The sequence below is a fragment of the Ilyonectria robusta genome (assembly GCF_021365365.1).
Source record: "Ilyonectria robusta strain PMI_751 chromosome Unknown BGZ61scaffold_2, whole genome shotgun sequence".
Lineage (NCBI taxonomy): Eukaryota > Fungi > Ascomycota > Sordariomycetes > Hypocreales > Nectriaceae > Ilyonectria > Ilyonectria robusta.
In genome coordinates this window covers 3,637,117-3,665,090 of record NW_025764436.1, presented here as the reverse complement: position 1 = coordinate 3,665,090, position 27,974 = coordinate 3,637,117, and the positions used below count along the sequence as shown (strand labels likewise).

General features: G+C 53.1%; 1 protein-coding gene across 1 annotated transcript in view; it reads left to right on the top strand.

Moving 5' to 3' along the window:
- BGZ61DRAFT_513733 (uncharacterized protein) overlaps positions 1-27,974 on the top strand; it is a gene marked incomplete at its 5' end in the record, with an annotated part of 45,477 nt that extends 17,503 nt beyond the window's left edge. Inside the window, one exon of the mRNA XM_046252182.1 lies at positions 1-27,974. This exon is cut by the window's left edge and continues 17,503 nt beyond it. Coding sequence (XP_046111402.1) covers positions 1-27,719 — 27,719 coding nt within the window. The 3' untranslated portion in view covers positions 27,720-27,974.

Below are 27,974 nucleotides of genomic sequence, written 5' to 3'. Positions count from 1 at the left end.
CTAGAGAATCGATCGGCCGAGATGACAGTTTCCTCCGCATTGGTGGCGATTCCATTACTGCTATTCAATTCGTGTCCAACGCAAGAGATGACGGCTTGATGGTTACTGTCAAGGATATCTTTGCCGATCCTCGCCTCTCTGCTGTGGCTGAGAAGGTCGCCGAGGGTGAGGAAGAGATCTATGAGTCGGAGCCGTTTGGTCTACTCCCAACCGACCAGGTGGAAGACATTGTTCAGTCTGTGCGTGAGCAATGCGATCTCTCCCGTGGTCAAGTTGTTGAGGATGCCTACCCCTGCACAAGTCTTCAAGAAGGTCTCATGGCATTGGCAGTGAAGCAGCCTGGCTCGTACATTGCCAAGTATGTTTATCGCCTTCCAGAATCCATCGACTTGGCCGCCTTCAAAGATTCCTGGGCTCGTGTCGTTGGCCTCTATGCCAACTTGCGCACTAGGATCTTAGTCCACAACGGACTCTCAATCCAGGCTACCGTCCAGGAGGAGCTTGCCTGGGAGCCTACGGAAAATGTTGATCTTCGAACTATGTTGGACTCCATCAAGGATATCGAGATGCAGTACGGCTCCCGCCTGTGCCGTTATGCTCTCGTCACAGAGCAGACTGGACAATATTTTGTCCTGGTCATCCATCACGCTGTCTTTGACGGTTGGAGTTTGGGCATGGTCCTTGGTACGCTTGAGAATCTATACCGAGGCCAGTCACCACCCGACCTACAGTCATACTCGGGCTTTATCAATTACATTGAGCAGATTGATGAGAATGATGCCTCCCAATACTGGAAGGATCAACTTGATGGCGCCCAGCGAGCTACCTTTCCAAGGATGGATCCTGCTGCCGAATCCCAACCGGCAAGCAAGATCTTGAAGACAAGCATCGGATTTCCCGACATGACACACACGACAATTACAAAAGCTACGATCCTTCGGGCAGCTTGGGCTATGGTCCTTGCAAGATACAGCGATACCAATGATATCTGCTTTGGCACTACTGTATCCGGCCGTCATGCCTCTGTCCCCGGGATTGAAAGAATGGCCGGTCCAGCTGTTGCCACTGTCCCAGTCCGGGTTCAAATTGACAGCAGCAACGGAGTATTGAGCTTCCTGCAAGCCGTTCAACAGCAGGCCTCTGAGATGGTCCCATATGAGCAATATGGTCTGCGTAAGATTTCGAAGCTCAGTGCGAGCGCCGAGGACGCTTGCCACCTGTCCAGCTTGCTAGTCATCCAACCGATGATCACCTTGACCGACGACTCCGACGAGGCTATCCTCGTTTCAGCGGCTGGCTCCAAAGCATTTGACGAGCAGGAGGCCTTAGACGGTTACTTTACTTACCCTCTGGTTCTTCAATGCATGACGCTTGCCGATTCTATTGAGCTGTCATTCATGTATAACCCCGACATCATCGCTGAAGATCAGCTCGTTGCGCTGTCTCAACATTTCGACCACGTCGTCCAGCAGTTGCTCGTCCAGGATGAGACCCCATTGGCTACGGTGTCCTTGTCTGGCGATTGGGATCTTGGACAAGCAATGGAGTGGAACACAGCTGATAGCATTCCCGTCAATGCTTGCGTCCACGACTTGATTTCCATGCGTGCGATTCTGTCTCCGGACAATGAAGCCCTTGTGACTTCCGAAGGCACACTTACTTATGTCCAACTGGACCGCCTTTCAAATGCCCTAGCCGCGCACCTCTCACAACTCGGCGTGACACTGGAGACGACTGTCCCATTCTGCTTCGAAAAGTCCATGTGGGCAGTTGTCGCGATGATCGGAATTCTTAAGGCTGGCGGTGTCTTTATTCCCATCGATCCGTCGCACCCAGCCCAACGTCGCCAGGCGATAATTGATGAAGCCAAGGCTCGCTTTATGGTCGTCTCTCCATCGACCAAAGCCTCTTGTGAGGGTATGGTTGAGCATTTGATTGAGTTGTCGCCTACCTCAATCGCTGATTTCTCAATCCCGACACGAACCCGCGACGCCCTAGCCGTCAAGCCAACGCCTTCAAATGCAGCCTACATTCTATTTACCTCTGGGTCCACCGGAAAGCCCAAGGCATTCATTGTGGATCATTCCGCTCTTACTACTACAAGTGTTGGTCATGGTAGGGCATACAGTCTCAATGAGAAGTCTCGAGTGCTGCAATTCTCTAGCTACGTCTTTGATGTCAGCTTGAGCGAGATTATTGAGACCCTCATATACGGAGGTACAGTATGCATTCCGACCGACGAGGAGAGGCTGCAGGCCATCACAAGCTTTATCAACCAGGCACAGGTCAATACCGCACTGCTAACCTCAACCTTCCTGAGGACGCTATCGCCAGCCGACGTCCCTTCGCTGAAGCTCCTGATCCTTGTTGGCGAGGCACCTGCTAAGGATGTCTTGGATACTTGGTTTGGGCACACCACCGTGGCGAATGCTTATGGTCCTTCTGAGATCTCTGTATTCTGTACCTCGCACGTTTATCAGTCCGTGGACGAGCCGCCCTCAACTATTGGCCGCGGGTTTGGCTGTGACTGCTGGATTGTTGAGCCAGATAATCATCAACGACTTACTCCTGTTGGATGCACCGGCGAGCTCCTCGTCCAGAGGCAAATGGCCCGAGGGTACCTCAACGACGAAGAGAGGACCAAGGCATCCTTCGTCCAGAGTGTCGAGTGGCTTCCGGAATCTTCAGGTGACGATACTCGCCAATTCTTCAAAACCGGCGATTTGGTTCGGTATCGACTTGATGGTACGATGGAGTATCTAGGAAGACAAGATATGCAGGTCAAGGTCCGAGGCTATCGTGTGGAGCTTGGTGAGATCGAGTATCACATCAAGCAGACATTGCCAGAGGCCGCTTTTACTGCAGTCGATGTTGTTCGCCAGGATGCTCGCGAGGCACTTGTTGCCTTTGTCACGTTCAGTGACGGCCAGTCCAACAAGAGCAGTGCTATCGCCAGCGAGGATCTTTCGGATTGGCTTCTGCCGATTGACGACACTCTGCGACAATCCTTCAGTCACGTCACCGATGAGCTCAAGCGTATTCTTCCAGCCTACATGGTCCCCAGTATCTTCTTACCTCTTCGCACTATGCCGCTTGGAGGTACTCTCAAGCTCGATCGCAAGAAGCTGCGTACTCTTGCGAGCACTATCACGCAGGAGCATCTTAGCAACTATGCCCTAGCTAGTGAGGAGAGAGTTGAGCCGACGACTGTCATCGAATTCAAGCTTCGGGATATCTGGGCCCAAGTCCTCAAGATCACACCGGAGCAGATTGGCAAGAACGATAGCTTCCTACAAATTGGCGGCGACTCGATCACGGCTATTCAGCTGGTATCTCTTGCGCAGCAGCATGGCCTCAGCCTGACCATTTCGAAGATCTTCGAAAATTCTCAGCTGAGCCATATGGCCAATACCGCTATTGTTTCCGAGAAGGGCATCACATACGCCGTCGCACCTTTCGCCATGCTGCCAAGTCATGAAGTGGACTCTCTCAAGTCGCACATTGCCAACGTTTGCCATTTGTCAGACGAACAGGAGATTGAAGACGCATATCCTTGTACCAGTCTGCAAGAGGGTCTCATGGCCCTAACAGTCAAACAACCCGGCTCGTACATTGGAAAGTACGTATATCGCCTCTCTCGCCACATTGACATTGCCCGCTTTACAGCTGCGTGGGAGCGAACCTTTGAGCTTTGCGCTAGTTTGCGCACACGCATTGTAGCGCGTGATGGTTCGTCAATTCAGGCTGTTATTCGAGAACGTCCTGTTTGGCAGATTACAACGGGCCACACCATGAGCTCGTTTATGATGTCCACTGCGGGTATGGACATGACCTACGACTCAAGTCTTTGTCGGTTTGCCATTATTACCGAGGATTCAGGCGAAAGGTACTTCGCCCTCTTTATGCATCATACTATCTTTGACGGGTGGACGATGAACATCATCATGGCGACGCTGTACAGCACTTACAGAGGGGAGGCCGTTGCTACCCTACAGCCTTATTCCAGCTTCATTAACTACACCACCCAACTCGACCAGGCTGCAGCGGAGCAATACTGGAAGACGCAACTAGACGGGGCCCAACGTGCTACTTTCCCCCGAATGGACCAAGTTGCGGAGCAGAGAACTGTCACCCGTGTGATGAAGAATAACATCCAGTTGCCGAAGATGGCAAACTCTTCAATCACAAAGGCTACTATTCTGCGCGCCGCTTGGGCGATTGTCCTTGCCACGTATTCGGATACAAAAGATATCTGCTTTGGAGCAACAGTTTCTGGTCGTCATGCCCAGGTCATTGGCGTGGATAACATGGCTGGTCCTGTGGTGGCCACTATTCCTGTTCGCGCACGCCTAGACAAGGGCCAGACCGTTTCCGAATTCCTTCACGACGTCCAGCATCAAGCTTCTGAGATGGTGGCATATGAGCAGTTTGGTCTTCGCAATATTGCGAAAATTAGCCCAGAGATGCATGAAGCCTGTGACTTCTCCAGCTTGTTTGTGGTGCAGCCGATGCAGCATGCCACCAGCACAGCAGACGACGAATCCGATGCAATCCTCCTGGAAGCTGACCCAACAACATATGGCGAAGAGGAAGCCATCGGTGGCTACTATACCTATCCATTGGTCTTGCAGGCTTTCACTCACCATGATTTCACAGAAGTGAGACTCATCTTCAATCCTGCTGTTGTCACCGAGACCCGACTCACTGGCATGACCCAACACTTTGCCCATGTTGTCCGACAGCTCGTCTCACAGCAAGACGCAGCTTTGGAGACTATCCAAGTCGCGAGTGACTGGGATCTGAACAGGGCTATCGAGTACAACGGCGATGCTCCCGATGTCGTGCGCGACACCCTCCACGGCATGGTTGAAGCGCGCACACGGCTCCAACCGGATGCGCCTGCTATCCAGGCGTGGGATGGCGAGATGACATACTCCCAGCTCAATGACGCTTCAAATCGCTTGGCGTCTCATCTCATCGATGAATTTGATGTGATGGTAGGAGACCTCGTGCATATCTGCTTCGACAAGTCGATCTGGGCTTATGTCTCAATGCTGGCCATTCTCAAAGCCGGTGCTGCATGGGTGCCCTTAGATCCCGCACACCCGGTCCAACGCTACAAGCAAATCATAGAGCAGACTGGCGCTCGTCTTGCTATCGCGTCGCCGTCCAACTCTAAGAAGCTCGATGGTTTGGTCGCGGACGTTATCGAGATGACACCCGCCCTAAATCAGCAACTTGCTATTAACATTGGCTCCCCGGTATCACCAAACCGTGATGTTACACCGGACCATGCCGCATACGTCCTTTTCACCTCTGGAAGTACCGGCACACCAAAGGGTCTGGTTATCCAGCATGGTGCCGTTTGCACTAGTCAAGTTGCCATTAGCAAACGGCTGGGTATGACGGCCCAGGTCAGGATCTTGCAATTTGCGTCCTTCATGTTCGATGTCTGCGTTGGCGAAATATTCGCTCCGTTAATGTCTGGAGCAACCGTCTGCGTTCCTTCCGACGAGACGCGTATGGGTAACTTGACGCAGTTCATCAACGACATGAAGGTCAACTGGGCTTTCCTGACCCCCGCTTTCGCGCGTACTATCAAACCTATCGATGTCCCTGGTCTGGAGCTTTTGCTGCTTGCCGGCGAGGCTGTTAGTCGGGACGTCTTTGAGACCTGGTTTGGACAGGTTCCCCGCTTACTCAATGGATGGGGACCAGCTGAGACCTGTGTCTTGAGCGCCATACATGAGTGGAAGAGTGCAGAAGAGTCCCCGCAGACTATCGGTATCCCTGTTGGCGGTCACGGCTGGATCGTTGACCCCCAAGATCCTCAAAAGCTGGCGCCCATTGGATGTGTTGGCGAGATTGTCATCCAGGGTCCAACTGTCCTAAAGGAATACCTTGCAGATCCTATCCGGACACATGCAGCAGTTGTGTCTTCACTTCCTATGTGGATGCCGCACCGCGAGACCCCACAGTGGTCACGATTCTTCAAGTCTGGGGATCTCTGCTGTTATAATGCAGATGGAACCATTGAGTTCCTTACCCGCAAGGATACCCAAGTCAAGATTCGCGGTCTACGCGTGGAGACAGGCGAGGTTGAACATAACGTTTACCAAGCCCTTGATGGGGCCCGACAAGTCGTGGTCGACGTCTTCAACGGCGTCGCTGGAACTACACTGGCTGCCTATTTCTGTTTCAATGAAGATACCCGCAAGACAGTGACCGATCCTTCAGCTGAGGAATTGTTTATTCCCCTCACAGACGACTTGCGAGGTCTGATTACGGGCACACTGGGCAAGCTCAGTGTGGTGTTGCCGAGCTATATGGTTCCGACTCTATTCTTCCCCTGCCGATTCATGCCAGCTGTTACCTCTATGAAGCTGGATCGAGGAGGTCTCAAGCGCGCAGCAGCTACCCTATCGCACGAGGAGTTGAGCGAATATTCACTTGCCAATACTGAAAAGCGTGCACCTAATACCCCTATGGAAGTCCGTCTCCAAGAGATGTGGGCATCCATCCTCAACATATCAGTCGACTCTATCGGCCGAGATGACAGCTTCTTGCGCATTGGTGGTGATTCAATTGCCGCAATCCAATTCGTCACCTCTGCTCGTGAGGCCGGCCTGATGATTACGGTCAAGGATGTTTTTGATGATCCTCGATTGCTCGCCATTGCCGCCAAGGTTGTGGAGGAGGAGGAAGACGTTGGTTCCTACAACACCGAACCTTTCGCCTTGCTACCAAGCAATAGCGTCGACGACATCAAGCTCACCATCCAAGATCAATGCCAGCTGTCAGCTGATCAAGGCATCGACGACGCTTATCCATGCACGGCTCTGCAGGAAGGTCTTATGGCACTCGCTGTTAAGCAACCGGGTTCATACATCGCAAAATATGTCTACAGCCTTCCCGAAAATGTCGACACATCTCTCTTCAAGCAGGCATGGGGTCAGACTGTGCAGATCTGCCAGAACCTTCGAACCAAGATTGTGGTCCACGAAGGGGCTTCTGTTCAGGCCGTGATCCGCGAGGAGGCTGCCTGGGAGCATACAGACGGTCTTACTTTCCACACCTTTATGGACAAGGCCCAGTCGATTGAGATGCATTATGGCTCCAGACTATGTCACTACGCCCTCATCACTGAGCCCACAGGAGCGCGGTACTTTGTGCTACTCATCCACCACTCCGTCTTTGATGGATGGAGTATGAATGCAATCCTCATCACCCTCAACACCGTGTATCGGGGTGAATCCATTCCGGTCCTTGAGCCGTACTCCAACTTTATCAACTACACTATGCAGATTGATAATGCCGCTGCCTCCAACTTCTGGAACGATCAGCTTGAAGGTGCTCAACGGGCTACCTTCCCGAAGATGGATTCTGCCGCCGATTCCGAGTCGACTAGTCAAATCGCAAAGACAACGATCAGGCTTCCGGATTTGGGGGATACCTCAATTACTACAGGCACGATTCTCCGGGCAGCCTGGGCTATGGTGCTGGCTCAATATAGCGACACAGACGATGTTTGCTTTGGAACTACTGTGTCCGGCCGTTATGCACCGGTGGCTGGCGTGGACAGAATGGCTGGTCTTGTTATCTCCACTCTCCCAGTTCGTGTGCGTCTCGACAAACAGCAAGCAGTATCAGCTTTCCTAGACCATATTCAGCAACAAGCCTCTGATACAGTGCCTTTCGAACAATTCGGCCTGCGAAACATCTCGAAGTTGAGCCCGGAAACCCAGGAGGCTTGCGACTTTTCTAGTCTGCTGGTTGTTCAGCCTGCTCAGCATGCCACCAGCCACGACCAAACGGACCCCGTCCTGCTCCCAGCCGACCCAAAGCTGTTCAAGGAGGAGGAAGCAGCCAAGGGTTACTTCACGTACCCGTTGGTCCTCCAAGCCTTCATTCACAGTGATCGCATCGAACTGGTTGTCACCTTCAATCCTTCCTCAGTTTCCGAGGCTCAAGTCACGGCTCTGTCCAACCATTATGACTGCGCTGTGCAGCAGCTTGCTGTCCAAAAGGAACTTCCACTGGGATCCATTTCTCTCGCAAACAACTGGGATCTCCAGAAAGCTGTCAAGTACAACTCTGATGATCCTCGCATTGTCCGATCATGCGTCCACGAGCTCATTGACCTTCAGGCGCAGCTCCGTCCTGACGCCCCTGCTATTCACGCGTGGGACGGTCAATTGACATACTCTCAGCTTAATACCGCTGCCAATAGATTAGCCTGTCACCTGATGGGCCCTGTTGGTGTGCGACTCGGAGACCTTGTTCACGTATGCTTCGAGAAGTCAGTCTGGTTCTTTGTGTCGATTCTGGCAATCAACAAGGCTGGAGCAGCCTGGGTTCCTTTAGACCCCTCGCACCCCATACAGCGGCAGCAGCAAATCGTCAAGCAAACCAGATCCCGTCTAGCTTTGGTGTCTCCCTCAAATTCCGACAACTGTTCGACCCTTGTCGGGGAGGTGATAGAAGTAACCGCAGCCCTGGACAAGAAGCTTACTGCCTATATGGGGTCTCCTCCACCACCAATCTGCAACATTACACCGGATCATGCTGCATATGTGCTCTTTACCTCTGGAAGTACAGGAACTCCAAAGGGCTTTGTCATGGAACACGGAGGCGTCTGTACGAGTCAGACTGCCATCAGCAAGAGGTTGCGCCTCACCCCTCAAGTCAGGATATTGCAATTTGCATCCTACGTGTTTGATCTCTGTATCGGTGAGATTGTAGCGCCCCTTATTACGGGAGCTACCCTCTGCATTCCGTCAGAGGATACCCGTATGTCAGGCCTCAAGGAGTTCATCAACGAGAACAAGGTCAACTGGGCGTTCCTGACCCCATCCTTTGTCCGCACTCTACAGCCCGAGGACGTACCGGGACTCGAGCTGTTATTACTTACAGGTGAAGCTGTCGGCCGTGACGTCTTCGAAACCTGGGTTGGCAAGCTGCGTCTTACTACAGGCTGGGGCCCTGCAGAGACCTGTGTGTTTAGCACACTTCACGAGTGGCATTCCTCCGATGAATCTCCACAGACTGTTGGCCGGTCCGTGGGAGGAAATTGCTGGATCGTGGACCCCTCCAACCCTCACAAGCTTACTCCCACAGGGTGTATCGGAGAGGTTGTTATTCAAGGCCCAACGCTTCTGCGTGAATATCTTGATGATCCTGCCAAAACTCAAGCTTCGATGGTGACCAGTCTGCCTGACTGGGCCCCTCGCCGCAACCACCCGCAATGGAAGAGGTTCTTCAAGTCCGGGGATCTGTGCTATTACAATGCGGATGGCACGATTGAGTTTGTCAGCCGTAAGGATACCCAAGTCAAGATTCGAGGCCTCCGTGTGGAGCTGGGTGAGGTCGAACACCACCTCCACAAGGCCCTTCAGAACGTCAAGCAGGTTGTGGTTGACGTGTACAGAGGCGATGCTGGTACTAACCTCGTCGCGTACTTTTGTACTACCGATGAGACTCGCACCAGTACCAGTGGCGGCCACAACGCCAGTGACATCTTCATCCCTCTTAATTCTGATTTGAAGAGTCAGATCACGGCCGCCATCGGTCAACTTGGGGTGACGCTGCCGAACTACATGATCCCAACAATCTTCTTCCCCTGCCGGTTTATGCCTTCTATTACGTCTACCAAGCTGGACCGAGGTGGTCTCAAGCGTCTAACAGCTGCCCTCGGCCAGGACGTATTGGCCAAATATGCCCTTGCTGACGATGAGAAGCGCGCACCTGCAACACCGATGGAACTTCGTCTGCAGAAGCTTTGGTCAACAATCCTGAAGATCCCTATCGAGTCCATCGGCCGCGACGATAGCTTCTTGCGCATTGGCGGTGACTCTATCTCCGCTATCCAGTTTGTGACAACAGCGCGAGAAGCGGGTTTAACAATCTCAATCAAGGACATATTTGCCGATCCACGACTATCCGCTGTGGCGGCGACGGTTATGGAGGGCGAAGTGATATCGTATGAGACTGAGCCATTCGGCTTATTATCAACAAGCGAGCTCAACGACATCAAGTCTGATATTCACGACCAATGCCAACTGACCAACGATCAATTCATCGAAGATGCCTATCCCTGCACAGGGCTTCAAGAAGGCCTAATGGCCTTAGCCGTCAAGCAACCCGGATCTTACATCGCCAAGTATGTTTACCGCCTGCCTGATAACATCAATGCCACCCGATTCAAGGCGGCCTGGGACAAGACTGTCGAGCTTTGCCCCAACTTGCGTACAAGAATCGCTGCCCACGACGGGGCCTCTTTCCAGGCCATTATTCGAGGAGACGCGACATGGGAGCATGCAGATGGCCTTTCCCTCCGCGCCTTTATCGATGGTGCCAAGAGTGTCCAGATGCAGCATGGCTCGCGACTTTGCCGCTATGCCTTTGTTGCGCAACCCACAGGGGAGAAGCATTTCGTGCTTATGATTCACCATGCCGTCTTTGACGGCTGGAGTCTGAACATGTCACTTGCAACCCTATACAGTCTGTATCGCGAGGAGCCTGTCCAAGCGATGCAGCCTTATTCTGGATTCATCAACTACATCACCCAACTGGATGAGACCGCCGCCAGGGCATACTGGAAGAAGCAGCTTGATGGTGCCCAGCGCGCTGCCTTCCCCCGCGCAACTATCACCAAATCGAAGCCAGTCAGTCACGTCAACAAGACCACGATTCCACTGCCTAAGATGGTGGACACTTCAATCACAAAGGCCACTGTCATCCGTGCGGCGTGGGCGATTGTCCTCGCTCGATACTCAGAGACTGACGATATCTGCTTTGGTCTTACGGTTTCCGGTCGCCAGGCTGATCTTCCTGGTCTGGAGGCAATGGTTGGACCCGCCGTGGCCACTGTGCCTGTGCGTGTTCAATTGGATCAACAGCAATCTATTTCCAGCTTCCTTCAAGATATCCAAGCCCAGGCATCAGAAATGGTCCCCTACGAGCAATTCGGCCTGCGTAACATCTCTAGGCTCGGCCCCGACGCCAAGGAAGCCAGCGATATCTCTAGCTTGCTCGTCATCCAGCCGGTTCAGCACATCGCGGAGAGCAATGAGGCTGAGGCTATCCTTTCCTCGGAGTCGGACTTGTTCGATGAGCAGGAGGCCCTTGAAGGTTACTTCACCTACCCATTGGTCCTTGAATGTTCAACCTACGCCGAACATGCTATGTTGTCTTTCATCTCTAACCCGGAGTCTGTCCCTGATGCCCAAATCACTGCGCTGTCACACCAATTCAACAGCGTTGTCCAACAACTCCTGTCTGGTGCCGATGAGTCTCTCGCTACAGTCTCTCTCGCCAGCGACTGGGATCTGAAGCAGGCTATGGAGTGGAATACGGCTGATGCTACACCGGTGAACGCATGTGTGCATGACCTTATTTCTGAAATGGCTCGACAGGACCCTACTCACGAAGCCATTGTCTCTACTCAAGGTAATATCACCTATGCAGAGCTTGATCGCTGGTCCAGTATTCTGGCAATCCATCTTTCTCAGCTGGGTGTCAGACAGGAGACGATGGTTCCTCTTTGCATCGAGAAATCGACGTGGACTATCACTGCTATGCTCGCCATTATGAAGGCTGGTGGTGTGTTCATTCCGATCGACCCCTCGCATCCCGAAAGCCGTCGTCAAGCCATTATTAACGAACTTGATGCTCGCTTCATGGTTGTGTCACCAAAGACCAAGGATTCATGCAATGGCATGGTTGAGAACATGATTGTCCTCTCTCAATCGCTCATCACCGAGATCTCCAGCAGCATCAAGAGTGGTAGCGTGATACAAGTCAAGCCCAAGCCTTCTGATGCTGCTTACATCATCTTCACGTCCGGTTCAACAGGCAAACCAAAGGCATTCCTTGTCGACCACTCTGCCCTTAGTACTAGTACCGTCGGTCACGGCCGGGCCTATACTTTGGACAAGTCCTCGCGCGTTCTGCAGTTCTCCAGCAATGTCTTTGATGTTAGCTTGAGCGAAATCTTTGAGACGCTGGTATTTGGTGGCGCTATTTGCATGCCCTCAGAAACCGAACGTCTCCAGGATATTCCGGGTTTCATCAGGGCAACCAACGTCAATACGGCCTTGTTGACGTCGACCTTCCTCAGGACTTTGACACCGGCTGATGTGCCATCTCTTACGCTACTTATTCTTGTTGGCGAGGCGCCGGCTAAAGATATCTTGGATACCTGGCATGGATCAGTCACTCTAGCCAACGCATACGGACCTTCCGAAATCTGTATCTTTTGCTCGTCTCATGTATATCAATCAGTTGATGAGTCTCCATCCACGATCGGACGTGGATTCGGTAGTGCTTGCTGGATCGTCGAGCCTGACAACCACCAGCGCCTCACGCCTATTGGCTGCACTGGAGAGCTTCTGGTGCAAAGGCAGATGGCGCGGGGCTATCTCAACGACAAAGAGAGGACCGAGGCATCCTTCATCAAGAACGTCGACTGGTTGCAGTCGTCCCCCGACGATAGTCGTCAATTCTTCAAGACTGGAGATTTGGTGCGCTACCAAAGCGATGGTACCATGGAGTATCTGGGTCGACGGGATACTCAGGTCAAAATCCGCGGCTTCCGCGTGGAGCTTGGGGAGATCGAGTACAACATCAAGCGTGCTCTGCCCCAGGTTTCATATGCGGCTGTTGACGTCGTCCGCCGCGATTCCCGCGAAACTCTCCTCGCTTTCGTCAGCTTTGATGGAGAGACAACACCGACGACTGACAGCAAGGATCTCTCAGAGTGGCTTCTACCTATGGATGACACTTTGAGGAAGTCTCTGAGTACTCTCACAGACGATCTGAAGCGAGTCCTCCCGGGATACATGGTACCCAGTCTATTCCTGCCTCTCCAAGCCCTGCCATTTGGCAACACCCTCAAGCTCGACCGGAAGCGGCTGCGCAACCTTGCCAATACACTGCCACAAGATCGCCTCGCCGCCTTTATGCTAAGCAGCGAGGAGAAGGTCGAGCCTACAACTGAGATGGAGTTCAAGCTCCGGGAGATCTGGGCCCAGATCCTTCACATCGACGCCGGCCAAATTGGCAAGAATGATAGCTTCTTGCAGATCGGCGGTGACTCCATCACGGCTATCCAGCTGGTTTCGCTCGCGCAGAAACAGGACATTAGTCTCACTATCGCTAAGATCTTCGAAGACTCTCGTCTTAGCGTCATGGCTGCTACAGCTGGCGATTCCAGCGAACAGGCATATGAAGTGACACCATTCAGTTTGCTTCCAAGCGAGGACGTTGATATCACCATGTCAGACATCCAACAGCAGTGTGGACTCGTCGTCGAGCAACAGATTGAAGATGCATATCCCACTACAACTCTTCAAGAAGGTCTTATTGCTCTGGCCGTCAAGCAGCCAGGATCATACATTGCCAAATACGCATATGCCCTTCCTGAAAGCATTGATATCACTCGATTCAAGGCTGCATGGGAGCGAACCCTGGATCTCTGCGACAATCTGCGCACTCGAATTGTCCTTCGAAACGGTGCTTCTATTCAGGCTGTCATCCGCGAACCGGCGATCTGGGAGTCTACTGACGGCCTGAACCTACGCTCCGTCATGGATGGCCTCAAGAATATCGAAATGCAGTACGGCTCACGACTTTGCCGTTATGCTCTTGTCACCGAGCCGAGCGGGCAATGCCACTTCGTCTTGACGGTTCACCATGCTGTTTTTGACGGTTGGAGCTTGAACATCGTCTTGGACACACTTGTCAAGGCGTACCGAGGCGATTCCATACTCGCTATGCAGCCTTACTCAACCTTCATTAATTACACAATGAAGCTTGACGAGGCCAAGGCAGCGGAATATTGGACGGCTCAGCTCAACGGCGCCCAACCCCCATCGTTCCCAAGGACCGATATGTCGAGCAACCATGCCAGTGTCACTCGGGTCATGCGATCGGCAATTCCATTCCCCAAGATAGCCGACACGTCTATTACAAAGGCTAGCATCCTTCGAGCTGCTTGGGCTCTGGTTATGGCCCGCTATGGAGACAGCGAGGACGTTTGTTTCGGTACAACTGTATCTGGTCGCCACGCGCCTGTGGCCGGTATTGACAGAACTGCGGGACCGGCTGTGGCAACCGTTCCCATCCGTGTGCGCGTCGATAAGGACAAGACTGTGTCCAGTCTCTTCAAGGAGATCCAGCAACAGGCGACTGAGATGATCCAGTATGAGCAGTTTGGTCTACGCAACATCTCCAAGCTTGGCCCCGATGCCAAGGCCGCTTGCGAGTTCTCCAGCCTGATGGTCGTCCAGCCTGTTCTGCATGGCCAGGCTGACAGCAACGCCGGAACCGAAGAAGTGGTTCTTCTCCCGGCTGACTCTGATGCCTACGGGCAGCAAGACGCCCTGGCTGGATACTTCACGTACCCGTTGATTGTGGAGGCTTTGACCCATGAGGACCGAGTGGAGCTCGTCTTCACCTACGACTCTGTCCTTCTTCCCGAGATTCAGCTCGAGGCTCTGTCACATCACTTGGCTCACGTCGTCTCACAACTCCTGACATCAAACGCCTCTTTGGGCCAAATCTCACTCACCAGCGATTGGGATGTCCAGCAAGTCGCAAGGTGGAGTGCGGCCAAGGCTACCAAGACACTCTCTGATTGCGCCCACGAGATGATCTCGCGCCAGGCCCTCCAAAACCCCTCTCGCGAGGCCATTTACTCTTCCGAGGGCAGCTTGACCTACGCGGAGCTGGAAATGGTGTCCACACAACTTGCTATGTACCTTGTTCAGCTCGGACTCACGCCGGAAATGGTTGTTCCCATCTGCTTCGAAAAGTCCATGTGGGCGATGGTTGCACAGCTCGCAATTATGAAGGCTGGCGGCGCGTTCCTGCCTCTCGACCCGTCGCACCCCATTACTCGACGCGAGTCTCTTAGCAAAGAGGTGGGAGCCAAGTTCGTTCTTGTCTCACCTCAAACCGCCGAGCCGTTCTCGGGACTAGCGGAAAACATCGTCTCTGTTTCAGCATCGTTCATCTCCGGACTGCCCAAGTCGCCCTATCGCATCAAGCAATTCAAGTCCAGAGCTACTCCCGAGAACGCCGCCTACGTGTTCTTCACTTCTGGATCTACCGGCAAGCCCAAGGGTGTGGTTATCGAGCATGCCGCTCTTTGTTCTAGCATCATTGGGCACGGTAGAGCATATGGCTTTGGTCCCGAGTCTCGAGTACTGCAGTTCTCCAACTACGTGTTCGATGGAAGCATTTGCGAAATTTTTACACCGCTAGCCTTCGGAGGCACCGTGTGTATTCCTTCCGAGACCGAGCGATTGGAGAATGTTTCCCAGTTCATCAACAATGGCAATGTTACTGTTGCTATGCTCACTCCCTCGTTCGCCAGAACCCTCAACCCGCAGGATGTGCCTACCCTAGACACTATGGTTCTTGGCGGAGAGGCCCTGGCAAGGGATAACCTCGACGCCTGGTTTGGACGTGTCAAACTCATCAACGCTTATGGTCCTACTGAGATTTGTGTTGTTTGCTGTTCGCACATCTTCAAATCCAGCAAAGAGTCACCTACAACAATTGGTCGTAGCCAGAACGCTCTGTGCTGGATCGTCGATGCAAATGATCATCGCCAGCTGGCTCCAATTGGCTGCGCGGGTGAGCTTGTTGTCCAAGGTCCAACTCTGGCTCGCGGTTACTTCAATGATCCGACAAGGACCGAGGCCTCGTTCATCGAAGGTGTCAATCTGATGCCGGCAGTTTCGGCTACCGAGAAGCCCAGGTTTTACAAGACCGGGGATCTCGTCAAGTACAACTTCGATGGTACCATCGAGTACATCGGCAGAAAGGACACCCAGGTTAAAATCCGCGGCCTGCGTATTGAATTGGGAGAGGTCGAGTACCAAGTGGGCGTTTCTCTCAAGGGTATCAAGCAGGTTGTCGTCGACGTCTTCAAGTCCGATGGCGGCTCCAACCTCATTGCCTATTTCAGCTTCAACGAGAACGAACCGACCGCCAATGCGGCAGCCGTTACTGACGACGTCTTCCTGAAAATGACGACGGCACTAGAAAGACAGATCACCGTCATGGCCAGCTTCCTGAGCTCAGTGCTGCCGCGGTACATGGTTCCGACCCTGTTCATCCCCTGCAGTTTTATCCCATCATCTTCTTCAGCCAAGTTGGACAGGAAAGCACTTCGCACCATGACAACTGCACTTGATCGGGAGTCGCTATCACGCTACGCACTCGTTCGCGCCAAGAAAGAGGCCGTCGAGACGCCAATGGAAGCCCGCCTGCAAAAGATGTGGGCCGAGGTCCTCTACATCGCCGTGGATTCTATTGGCAGGCATGATAGCTTCATGGGACTCGGTGGTGATTCCATCACGGCCATCCAATTGGTTACCATCGCCCGTGATCTGGGCTTGGTAGTCACAGTGAGTGATATCTTCGCCGATCCCCGTCTCTCAGCCATTGCCGCCAAAATGGGCCAGGGTGAGGGTGAGGAGGAACTGTCGTACGAGACCAAGCCCTTCAGCATGGTGATGCGCGACGAGGTCGACGCTGTGAAGTCTACAATCCGGGAAGAATGCAGCTTGTCGAGCGAGATTCTCATTGAGGATGCTTATCCTTGCTCGGGCTTCCAAGAAGGTCTGATGGCCCTAGCCGTTAAGCAGCCTGGCTCCTACATCGCCAAGAATGTCTATCGCCTCCCTGATGACATCGATCTGCCTCGATTCAAGGCTGCGTGGGAGAAGACCGTCGAGCTATGCGACAACCTACGAACCAGAATTGTGGTTCACAATGGAAAGTCATTCCAGGCCATCATCAAGGAAAGGGCTTCATGGGAGCCTACCAATGGCTTAAGCCTGCGCGCTTTTATGACTACTATGAAAGCTATGGATATGCAATACGGCTTGCCGCTCTGCCGTTCTGCTATCGTCACAGAAGCCAACGGCCAAAATCACTTTGCTTTGATCATCCACCACGCTGTCTTTGATGGCTGGAGCTTGAATGTCGCGTTTGGCATTCTCTATAGCATCTATCGAAAAGAGCCGGTCTCAGCCCTACCGACCTATTCCAGCTTCATCAACTACACAATGCAGCTAGACCAGACCGCGGCAAACACTTACTGGAAGTCCCAGCTGGACGGCGCGCAACGAGCTACATTCCCACGGACCGACCTGAACTCCAGGTCGCAGATTGAGACGCGTATCATGAAAACGAAGATCAACTTTTCCAAGATCCCAGATACTTCAGTCACAAAGGCCACTATCTTGCGGGCGGCATGGGCTATCGTTCTCGCTCAATACTGCGACACTGATGACATCTGCTTCGGCACGACTGTGTCTGGCCGTCAAGCGTCCGTACCCGGTATCGAGAAGATGGCCGGACCGGCTGTAGCTACAGTTCCGATCCGGGTTCGCATTGACCGTCAACACGGCATTTCGACCTTCCTGCAGGCTGTACAGCAGCAAGCCTCAGACATGGTTGCATATGAACAGTATGGTCTTCGCAACATCTCCAAGCTAAGCCCCGAAGCTAGGGAAGCTTGTGAGTTCTCAACTCTTCTCGTCATCCAACCTGTCCAACATGTTGCGGACGAGGGCAGCGACGCACTCTTGTTGTCCACTGAGCAAGCGATGTACACGGACGAGGAGGCAGCGGAAGGCTACTTCACGTATCCGTTGGTCATGCAGGGCTTCACCTACGACGACCAAGTTGAGCTGGTACTTACTTACAACCCCGCTGTTGTATCTGAGGATCAGCTCGTCAGCCTGACTCACCACTACGACAATGTTGTTCAACAGTTGCTTGAGGAGACCGACGCACCGTTGAACACTGTGCAGATGGCTAGTGACTGGGACTTGGCTAAGGCGATCGACTATAACGACGACGAGCCCGAGATCATCCGCTCATGCGTTCATACGCTGGTCGAAGCACACGCCCGAAGCCGACCTGATGCGCTTGCTATCGCTGCTTGGGATGGCGAGTTGACATACTCGGAACTAAACAGCTCTGCTAACAGGCTGGCTACCTACCTGATCAGGACTGCCGGCGTTCAAGTCGGTGATCTTATTCACGTCTGTTTCGAAAAGTCCGTATGGTTTTTTGTTTCCATCTTGGCTATCAACAAGGCCGGAGCAGCTTGGGTGCCCCTAGATCCCTCGCATCCAGAAGAACGCCAGAAACAGATTGTGCGACAGACCGGCTCCCGCCTATTGCTAGCATCCTCCACTACCTCTACGCAGTGTGCTAGCCTTCTCCTAAACACGGTGGAGGTTACACCAGCTCTCGATGCATACCTGGTCGGCGCCATGGGGCCTAATGCACCAATGATCAATCGCAATGTATCCCCCAGTGAGGCTGCCTACGTCTTATTCACCTCCGGCAGTACGGGTACGCCTAAGGGACTCGTGATGCAACATGGAGCTGTATGCACAAGCCAGACCGCGATTGGCAGGCGCCTCGGATTGACCGCATCCGTTAGGATACTGCAATTCGCATCCTTCGTCTTTGATCTCTGTATCGGTGAGATCATAGCGCCGCTGATCTGCGGAGCTACCATCTGCGTTCCATCTGAAGAGGTTCGTATGAATGGTATCAAGGAGTTCATCAATTCCATGAAGGTTACCTGGGCCTTCCTTACCCCGTCTTTTGCTCGGACTTTGACGCCATCAGACGTCCCAGGACTGGACCTTCTGCTGCTTACTGGCGAGGCTGTTGGTCGAGATGTCTTTGAGACTTGGGTCACGCACTTACGACTAGTGACCGGATGGGGACCGGCTGAGACGTGTGTGTTCAGCACCCTTCATGAATGGACTTCACCAGAGGAATCGCCGCAAACCGTGGGACGATCTGTGGGCGGTTTCTGCTGGATCGTGCATCCAGATGATCCGCAAAAGCTGGCCCCGATCGGCTGCGTTGGTGAAGTTGTCATTCAAGGCCCAACGATCCTTCGCGAGTATCTAGCAGACCCTGCAAGGACCGCCATGTCAACTGTTACCTCGCTCCCCAGCTGGGCGCCAAATCGGTCCTCGCCTTACTATGGACGCTTCTTCAAGTCCGGCGATCTCTGCTACTACAACCCTGACGGCACCATCGAATTCATCAGTCGCAAAGATACACAGGTCAAGATTCGCGGCCTTCGGGTTGAACTCAGTGGCGTTGAGCACCATTTGCGGGCAGTCCTACATGGCGTGCGGCAAGTTGTTGTCGAGCTCTTCAAGGGAGATGCCGGCACACACCTCGTCGCATACTATTGCTTCAACGACACCACACGCAGTAGTAGCGGCATCGATGACAGCATATTCATCCCTCTCACTGCCGACCTCAAGAGCCAGATTAATGCTGCTATCACTCAATTGGGCATCACATTACCAGGCTACATGGTGCCAACAATGTTCTTCCCCTGCCACTACATGCCCTCTATTACCTCTACCAAGCTGGATCGTGGCGGCCTAAAGCGCCTCACAGCTGGCCTTAGTCGGGAGGTTTTGGCTAAATACGCCCTTACTGACGACGAGAAGCGAGCGCCCGAGACACCTATGGAGCTTCGCCTTCAACAGCTGTGGTCGACTGTTCTAAATATCCCTACCGAGTCTATCGGTCGCGATGACAGTTTCTTGCGCATCGGCGGTGACTCTATTTCTGCTATTCAATTGGTTACAGTTGCACGAGAAGCCGGCCTAATGCTGACAGTCAATGACATTTTCCACGATCCTCGACTCTTGGCTATCGCTACCAAGATTGTTGAGACAGATGATGCCCCGTCGTACAACACAGAGCCATTCGGCCTGTTGCCAAATGGAGAACTCGATGCTATCAAGTCAGACATTCTTGTCCAGTGTGAGGATCTGTCGGATGACTATGGCATTGAAGACGCTTACCCCTGCACTGGTCTCCAGGAAGGACTTATGGCTCTGGCCGTCAAGCAACCTGGATCCTACATCGCCAAATACGTCTACTGTCTACCTGATGGCGTGGACACATCTCTGTTCCAACAAGCTTGGGCCCAAACGATTGAGCTGTGTACCAACCTTCGCACCCGGATTGTGACCCGCAATGGTATGTCATTGCAGGCTGTTCTCCACGAGAAGACCACCTGGGAAGACACCGATCACCTCGACTTGCACGCCATGATGAATTCAACAAAGACCATCAAGATGCAGTATGGTTCTCGACTGTGCCGGTACGCGCTTGTTACAGAAAACTCTGGACAACGCTACTTTGTACTCATTGTCCATCATGCTGTGTTTGACGGTTGGAGTATGAATGTGGCTCTTAGCATATTCTACAGTCTCTACCGAGGTCAATCGGTGCCTAAGCTGCAGCCCTACTCAGACTTCATCAACTACACTTCGCAGCTTGACAATACAGCTGCCGCCGACTATTGGAAGGATCAGCTTGAAGGCGCTCAACGCGCTACCTTCCCGAAGATGGACGTCATGGACACTAAGCCGGCCAGCGAGATCCTCAAGACAACAGTCCAGTTTCCCAACACGACAAACACATCCATCACCAAGGCCACCATCATCCGCGCCGCTTGGGCTATGGTCCTCGCTCGATACAGTGAGACCGATGATATTTGCTTTGCAACAACTGTCTCTGGTCGCCACGCGCCAGTGGCTGGTGTTGAGAGAATGGTTGGACCGGCTGTCGCGACTGTTCCGGTCAGAGTGCGCCTCGATCAGCAGCAGGGAGTCTTGGGATTCCTGGAAGATGTGCAGCAGCAAGCTTCGGCTATGGTTGCATATGAACAATTCGGCCTGCGCAACATCTCGAAATTGAGTCCAAGTGCCAAGGAGGCTTGTGAGCTCTCTAGCTTGCTAGTCATCCAGCCAACTCTTGCCACCACGGACGACTCCAACGACGCCATCCTCGTTTCGGCAGGACCGGAAGACTTCGAGGAAGAAGAGGCTCTGGAAGGTTACTTTACCTATCCTCTTGTTCTTCAGTGCATGACGCATGATGATCACATTACGATGTCGTTCATCTACAACTCTGCAGTGATTCCGGAATCCCAGCTTCACGCACTTTCCCAGCATTTGGACAGTGCTATTCAACAGCTGCTAGCGCAGAACGATACTCTTCTGTCTGCGGTATCATTGGCAGGCAAGTGGGATCTTGAGCAAGCAGTGCAATGGAACACAGCAGATGCCACACCGGTAAATGCTTGCGTCCACAACCTCATCTCAGACCGCGCCAGACGGACCCCAGAGCATGAGGCTATCATTTCCTCTGAAGGCAGCCTCACATATGCTCAGCTAGACCATGTGTCTACCATATTCGCCAACTACCTGTTGCAGCTCGGTGTGACAGTAGGCACGATGGTGCCATTCTGCTTTGAGAAGTCCCACTGGACTATTATCGCAATGATCGCTATTATGAAGTCTGGTGGCGTTTTCATTCCTATCGACCCATCACACCCAGCAGACCGACGCCAGGCAATTGTCGATGAGGCTGGGGCCCGTTTTATGGTTGTTTCGCCATCAACAAAGGACGCTTGCGAGGGCATGGTTGAACACGTCATCGAACTACGTGGTTCCCTTCTTGTTCGTCTTGCCAAGGCAACTCCCCGCCCCGAATCAGTCGTCAAGCCGACTCCATCCGACGCTGCCTACATCATCTTCACCTCAGGATCTACTGGCAAGCCTAAGTCATTCCTTGTGGACCACGCTGCCCTAAGCACCACCACTGTGGGCCATGGAAGGGCCTATAACCTCAACAAGACCTCTCGGGTATTGCAATTCTCTAGCTACGTCTTTGACGTCAGCTTGAGTGAGATTCTTGAAACCCTCACCTTTGGCGGTACGGTCTGTATCCCATCAGATGCCGAGCGATTGGAGAGCATAACCAGCTTTATTAAGCAAACGGGCGTCAACACAGCACTTTTGACATCAACGTTCTTACGAACCTTGACCCCCGCGGACGTTCCGTCACTCGAGCTTCTAATCCTCGTGGGTGAAGCTCCAGCTAAGGATATCCTTGATACCTGGCACAAACATGTGACGGTCGCCAACGCATACGGCCCGTCCGAGATTTCTGTCTTCTGCACTTCGCATGTTTACAAGTCGGCCGATGAGCCTCCCATGACAATCGGTCGCGGCTTTGGCTGCGCCTGTTGGGTCGTGGAGCCTGACAACCACCAACGCCTCGCCCCCATCGGATGTATCGGAGAGCTTCTGGTGCAGCGACAGATGGCCCAGGGATATCTTAATGATCGAGATCTAACTGAAGCATCCTTCATCAAGAGCGTCGAATGGCTCCCCACACCGTCGGCTACAGATACCCGACAATTCTTCAAGACCGGTGACCTGGTCCGATACCGATTCGATGGTACGATGGAATACCTAGGCCGACGAGACACCCAAGTCAAGGTCCGCGGTTACCGTATCGAACTTGGCGAAATCGAGTACAACATCAAGCACGCTCTGCCTGAAGTCGAGTACGCTGCGGTTGATGTCATCCGCCGCGACTCTCGCGAGATGTTGATTGCATTTTTCAGCTTCGGCGACGAGACCATTAGCCCGAAGACAGACATATCGGAGTGGCTCCTGACGATGGACGACACGTTGAAGGAGTCTGTCAGCACCCTCGCAGACGAGTTGAAGCGAGTCTTGCCAAGCTACATGGTGCCTAATCTCTTCATCCCAATGAAGGCTATGCCGTTCGGAACATCGTTCAAGCTTGATCGAAGACGACTACGCAACTTCGCCAACCAACTCCCTCAAGAAACCCTGAACACTTACGTGATGGGCAGCGAAGAGAAGGTGGAGCCAACCACCGAAATGGAGTTCAAGCTCCGCGAATTGTGGGCACAGGTGCTCAAGATGTCGCCGGACCAGATTGGCAAGAATGACAGCTTCCTCCAGATCGGTGGTGATTCCATCACAGCCATCCAGCTAGTATCTCTCGCACAACAACATGATATTAGCTTGACGATCGCCAAGATTTTCGAGAATTCGCGACTCAGTCACATGGCCACTATCGCAGTCATCGCAGATCCAGGCATGTCTGACGAGACGAAGCCCTTCAGCCTCCTTCCCAGCAACGACGTTGACTCGATCAAGGAGAATATTCGAGACACCTGTCTTCTTTCCAGTGGACAGGAAATTCAAGATATCTACCCTACCACGAGCATTCAGGAAGGCCTCATGGCTCTAACAGTCAAGCAACCGGGCTCATACATTGCTAAGAATGTGTACCGTTTACCCAGCAATATCGACATCGCCCGCTTCAAGGCAGCATGGGAGCATACTGTTGAAGTCTGTGACAGCCTTCGTACCAGAATCACGATTCGCGATGGAGTCTCTCTCCAGAGCATCGTCCGGGAGGCCCCAGATTGGGAGCCTACCAATGGCCTTACTCTTGATACTGTCCTGAGCAATCTGAGCAAGATCAACATGCAGCATGGATCGCGACTATGCCGTTATGCCATTGTCAACGAAGATGGCAAGCAGTACTTCATTATGATGATCCACCACTCCATCTTTGATGGCTGGAGTTTGAACGTCATTCTCAGTGCGCTGTACCAATTCTACGAGGGTCAGCCCGTTCAGGCATTGCAGCCATACTCTGGCTTCATCAAGTACACCACGCAGCTCGACAAGGTAGCAGCGACTGCTTATTGGAAGGATCAGCTAGAGGGTGCCCAGCGCGCCATGTTCCCGCACACTGAGCTGACAACTAGCTCCAAGCCCATCAGTCGCATCGCGAAGATGACTATTCCATTCCCCAAGACCAAGGAGAATGCAATTACGCAGGCAACTATTCTTCGCGCCGCGTGGGCGACGGTGCTTGCGCGATACTCGAGTACTGATGATATCTGCTTCGGTACTACAGTATCTGGCCGACAGGCATCAGTGATGGGTCTCGGAATGATGGCCGGACCCGCAGTGGCGACTGTCCCAGTCAGAGTCCGTCTTGATCACCAGAAGGGTGTTTCCAGCTTCTTGCAGGACATCCAACGACAAGCTTCTGAGATGATTGCATACGAGCAATTCGGTCTGAGGAACATCTCCGCCGTTAGCAAGGAAGCCAAGGAAGCGTGTGACTTTTCGAGCCTTCTCGTCATCCAGCCTGTCCAGAAGGTCATCTCCATCGGCGAGGGCAACGAACCTATCCTCACTCCTGCAAATGTCGGAGACCAAGGCGCAGACGCCTACTTCAGCTACCCTCTTGTTCTCATGTGTCTCACATATGACGACCACATCGAGCTTGAGTTTACCTATCACAGCAATGTTGTGAGCGAGGCACGACTTCAAGCAATGTCGCACCATTTCGACAATGCTGTGCATCAGCTTTGCCGAGGAGGCAAGACCCCGATGGATACAGTTTCCATCGCTGGATCCTGGGATGTGCAAACTGCACTGGAGTGGAACAACAGTGATCTGAAAGTTGTCGACTCCTGTATCCACCAGCTCATTGAGAAGCAAGCGCACCTTCAGCCTGATAACCTCTCCGTCGACGCGTGGGACGGACAGCTTACGTATAAGGAGCTGGACCAGGCAGCAAACAGATTTGCTCACCTGTTGGTCGTCGACTATGGGGTCCAGCCTGGTGACCTTATTCCAGTCTGCTTCGAGAAGTCTGTCTGGTTTACTGTTGCCATTCTGGGCATCAACAAGGCTGGCGCTGCTTGGGTGCCCATTGACCCCTCGCACCCACAGCTTCGCCATCAGCAAGTTGTCCAGCAAACAGGTGCGAATATCGCGGTGGCATCCGTCACCAGTGCTGACATTTGTCATGACTTGGTGCCACATGTGATCGCCTTGTGTGAAGCATTGGATACCAGGCTTACAAGGCGATCCAAGGAATGGAGCATGCGTCCCCCGACAGTCAACATCACACCTTCAAGCGCGGCTTACGTCCTCTTCACTTCCGGTACAACCGGTATCCCGAAGGGTGTTGTGATGCAGCACCGATCTGTCTGCACCAGTCAGATTGCTATTGCCAGAAGACTGAACATTACACCCGATGTAAGGCTCCTACAATTCTCCGCCTACGTCTTCGATGTTTCAGTCGGTGAGATCATCGGCGCCTTGGTCTCTGGAGCTTGTGTTTGTGTTCCTTCAGAGCATGACCGCATGAACGGCCTGAGACAGTTCATCAACAACATGGACGTCACCTGGGCTTATCTGACTCCCACTTTCGCTCGCACACTCAAGCCTGCGGATTTGCCTAGTCTGAAGCTCTTGCTTCTGGCCGGCGAGGCTGTTAGCAAAGACGTATTCGAGATGTGGTTTGGCAAGGTACGCCTCGTCAACGGATGGGGCCCTGCAGAGACCTGTGTCTTCAGCGCCATGCACGAGTGGAAATCAATTCGCCAATCTCCTCTTACAATCGGACAACCCGTCGGTGGCCTCTGCTGGATAGTTGATCCACAAGACCCTCAGAAGCTGGCGCCTCTTGGATGCATCGGCGAAGTTGTCGTCCAAGGCCCGACCCTACTCCGCGAATACCTGTCAGATCCAGCTCAAACTGAAGGCGCTACAGTCACTACCCTGCCCGACTGGGCACCAAATCGCACTTCTGCCAACTGGAGTCGATTCTACAAGACGGGTGACCTCGGCTTCTACAACATGGACGGCACAGTCGAATATGTTGGCCGCAAGGACACCCAGATCAAGATCCGCGGTCTACGCGTTGAGCTAGGAGCTGTCGAGCAACAGATTCGCGACACTCTGACGGGTGTCAGGGACGTAGCCGTGGACGTGCTCAAGACCAACACTGGCTCTAATCTCATTGCCTACCTGTCGTTCAGTCAGTCCAAGGGAGCCGGCCAGAGCTTCACCGAAGACACACTCCTACCGCTGACGTCCGACTTGGAAAGCCAGATCACCAGCATGCTCGGGAAGCTCCGGGTATCTTTGCCTCGATACATGATCCCGGCGCTCTTCATCCCTTGCAGCTATCTACCGGTTATTACATCCGGTAAGCTGGATCGAAAGGGGCTTCGCAACTTGACGGCATCGCTCGGTGCAGATAAGTTGGCCAAATACGCCCTTGTCGGCGGCAAGAAACGAGCCCCGAAGACCACCATGGAAATCCATCTGCGGGCGATTTGGTCCCAGGTCCTGAACATTCCTCTTGAATCCATCGGACGGGATGACAGCTTTATGGTGCTTGGCGGCGACTCGATTACTGCCATTCAATTCGTCACCACCCTGCGTGACCAGGGCATGGTGATCACCGTCAACGACATCTTCACCGATCCTCGACTCTCGGCTGTCGCTACCAAGATCATCGACGCCGAGAATGAACTGGATTACACGGCTGCGCCGTTCAGTATCCTGCCGAGCAACGAGGTTGACATGGTTAAGGCTGCTATCCGGGATCAGTGCGACCTTTCGAGCGAGCAAGAAATTGAGGATGCCTATCCCTGCACAGGACTTCAAGAAGGTCTCATGGCCTTGGCTGTCAAGCAACCGGGCTCGTACGTCGCCAAATACGTGTACCGCCTGCCTCGACACATTAACCCATCTCGCTTCAAGAGTGCATGGGATAGAACAGTCCAACTATGTCCCATCCTACGTACGAGGATCGTGACTGTGGATGGTGCCTCGATCCAAGCCGTCATCCCCGAAAACGCCAAGTGGGAGGATACTGACGGCATGGATCTTCGCTCTGTCATGAACTTGGCAAAGACCATGGAGATGGATTACGGCTCCCGACTCAGCCGCTACGCATTCGTAACCGACGATAAGACCAACGAGCAGTACTTTGCGCTCATCATTCATCATACAGTCTTCGACGGCTGGAGCTTAAACGTCCTGCTCGGTACGCTCATTAGCTTCTATCGCGGCGAGGCTCCTCCGTCCCTGCAACCGTACTCGAGCTTCGTCAACTATACCGCCCAGCTCGACCCGGCCATCGCAGCCGCTTACTGGACGCAACAGCTGGAAGGGGCTCAGCGAGCCACATTCCCCCGAGCCATCACTTCGCCCGGCTACAAGCCAGTCAGCCGAATCATGAAGACGTCTATGCCTTTCCCTATGCTGATGGACAACTCGATCACAAAGGCAACTATCCTCCGTGCGGCATGGGCTGTGGTCCTCGCACGATACTGTGACACTAAGGACGTGTGTTTCGGCACATCAGTATCTGGCCGCCAAGCTCCCATTGCTGGAATCAACTTGATGGCTGGTCCTGCTGTGGCCACTGTTCCTGTGCGTGTCCGTCTCGATAGCCAGAAGGGCGTTTCCAGCTTCCTCAGAGACATACAACAGCAAGCTGTGGAAATGGTCCCTCACGAACAGTTCGGTCTTCGCAACATCTCAAAGCTCAGCATAAATGCCAAGGAGGCATGCGATTTCTCCAGCTTAATGGTCATCCAGCCCATGCAACAACTGGCTGCATCAGCGGAAGACCCAGACGCCGTCCTGCTCGCTACTGACCCTGAGGCATACGGCGTAGAAGAGGCCACGGAGGGCTATTTCAGCTACCCCCTCGTCCTCCAGTGCCTCGTCTATGACGAAAAGGTCGACCTCGTCATGTCTTATGACTCTGGCGTTCTCAACGAAACCCAGCTTCGTGGTGTCGCTCAACATCTCACCCAAGCGATCCAACAGCTGCTGAAGAGGCGGGTCAAGTCTGCCAAGTCTTTGAGCCACAAGTCATCCTCGAGATCTCTGAGCCACAAGTCATCTTCAAAGTCGTTGAAGCACAAGTCATCCTCTAAATCACTGGCTCGCAAGGCGTCCTCTCAAGCTTTGCCTCCCCTTCCCGGTGGTGCGTAAACGCGAAACATTGGGAGGCGCCGCAGCAAATGTCAACTTTTCCTTTCTAATTTCGCATTTTCTTTCTTAAGTCAATCGTGTCATCAAAAGCGACACACGAGCGATTTTCTTGTATTCTTTTTTATATTTTGCATTCTCACATCCTTCATTCCTTGGATCTCAAGTTGCGCTTCATAGCACGGAGCCATTTTGTTTCATTTCCTCTACTCTTACATGGAGGCTATCCTTCCATCTAGTCTGATACATAGCTTAGCC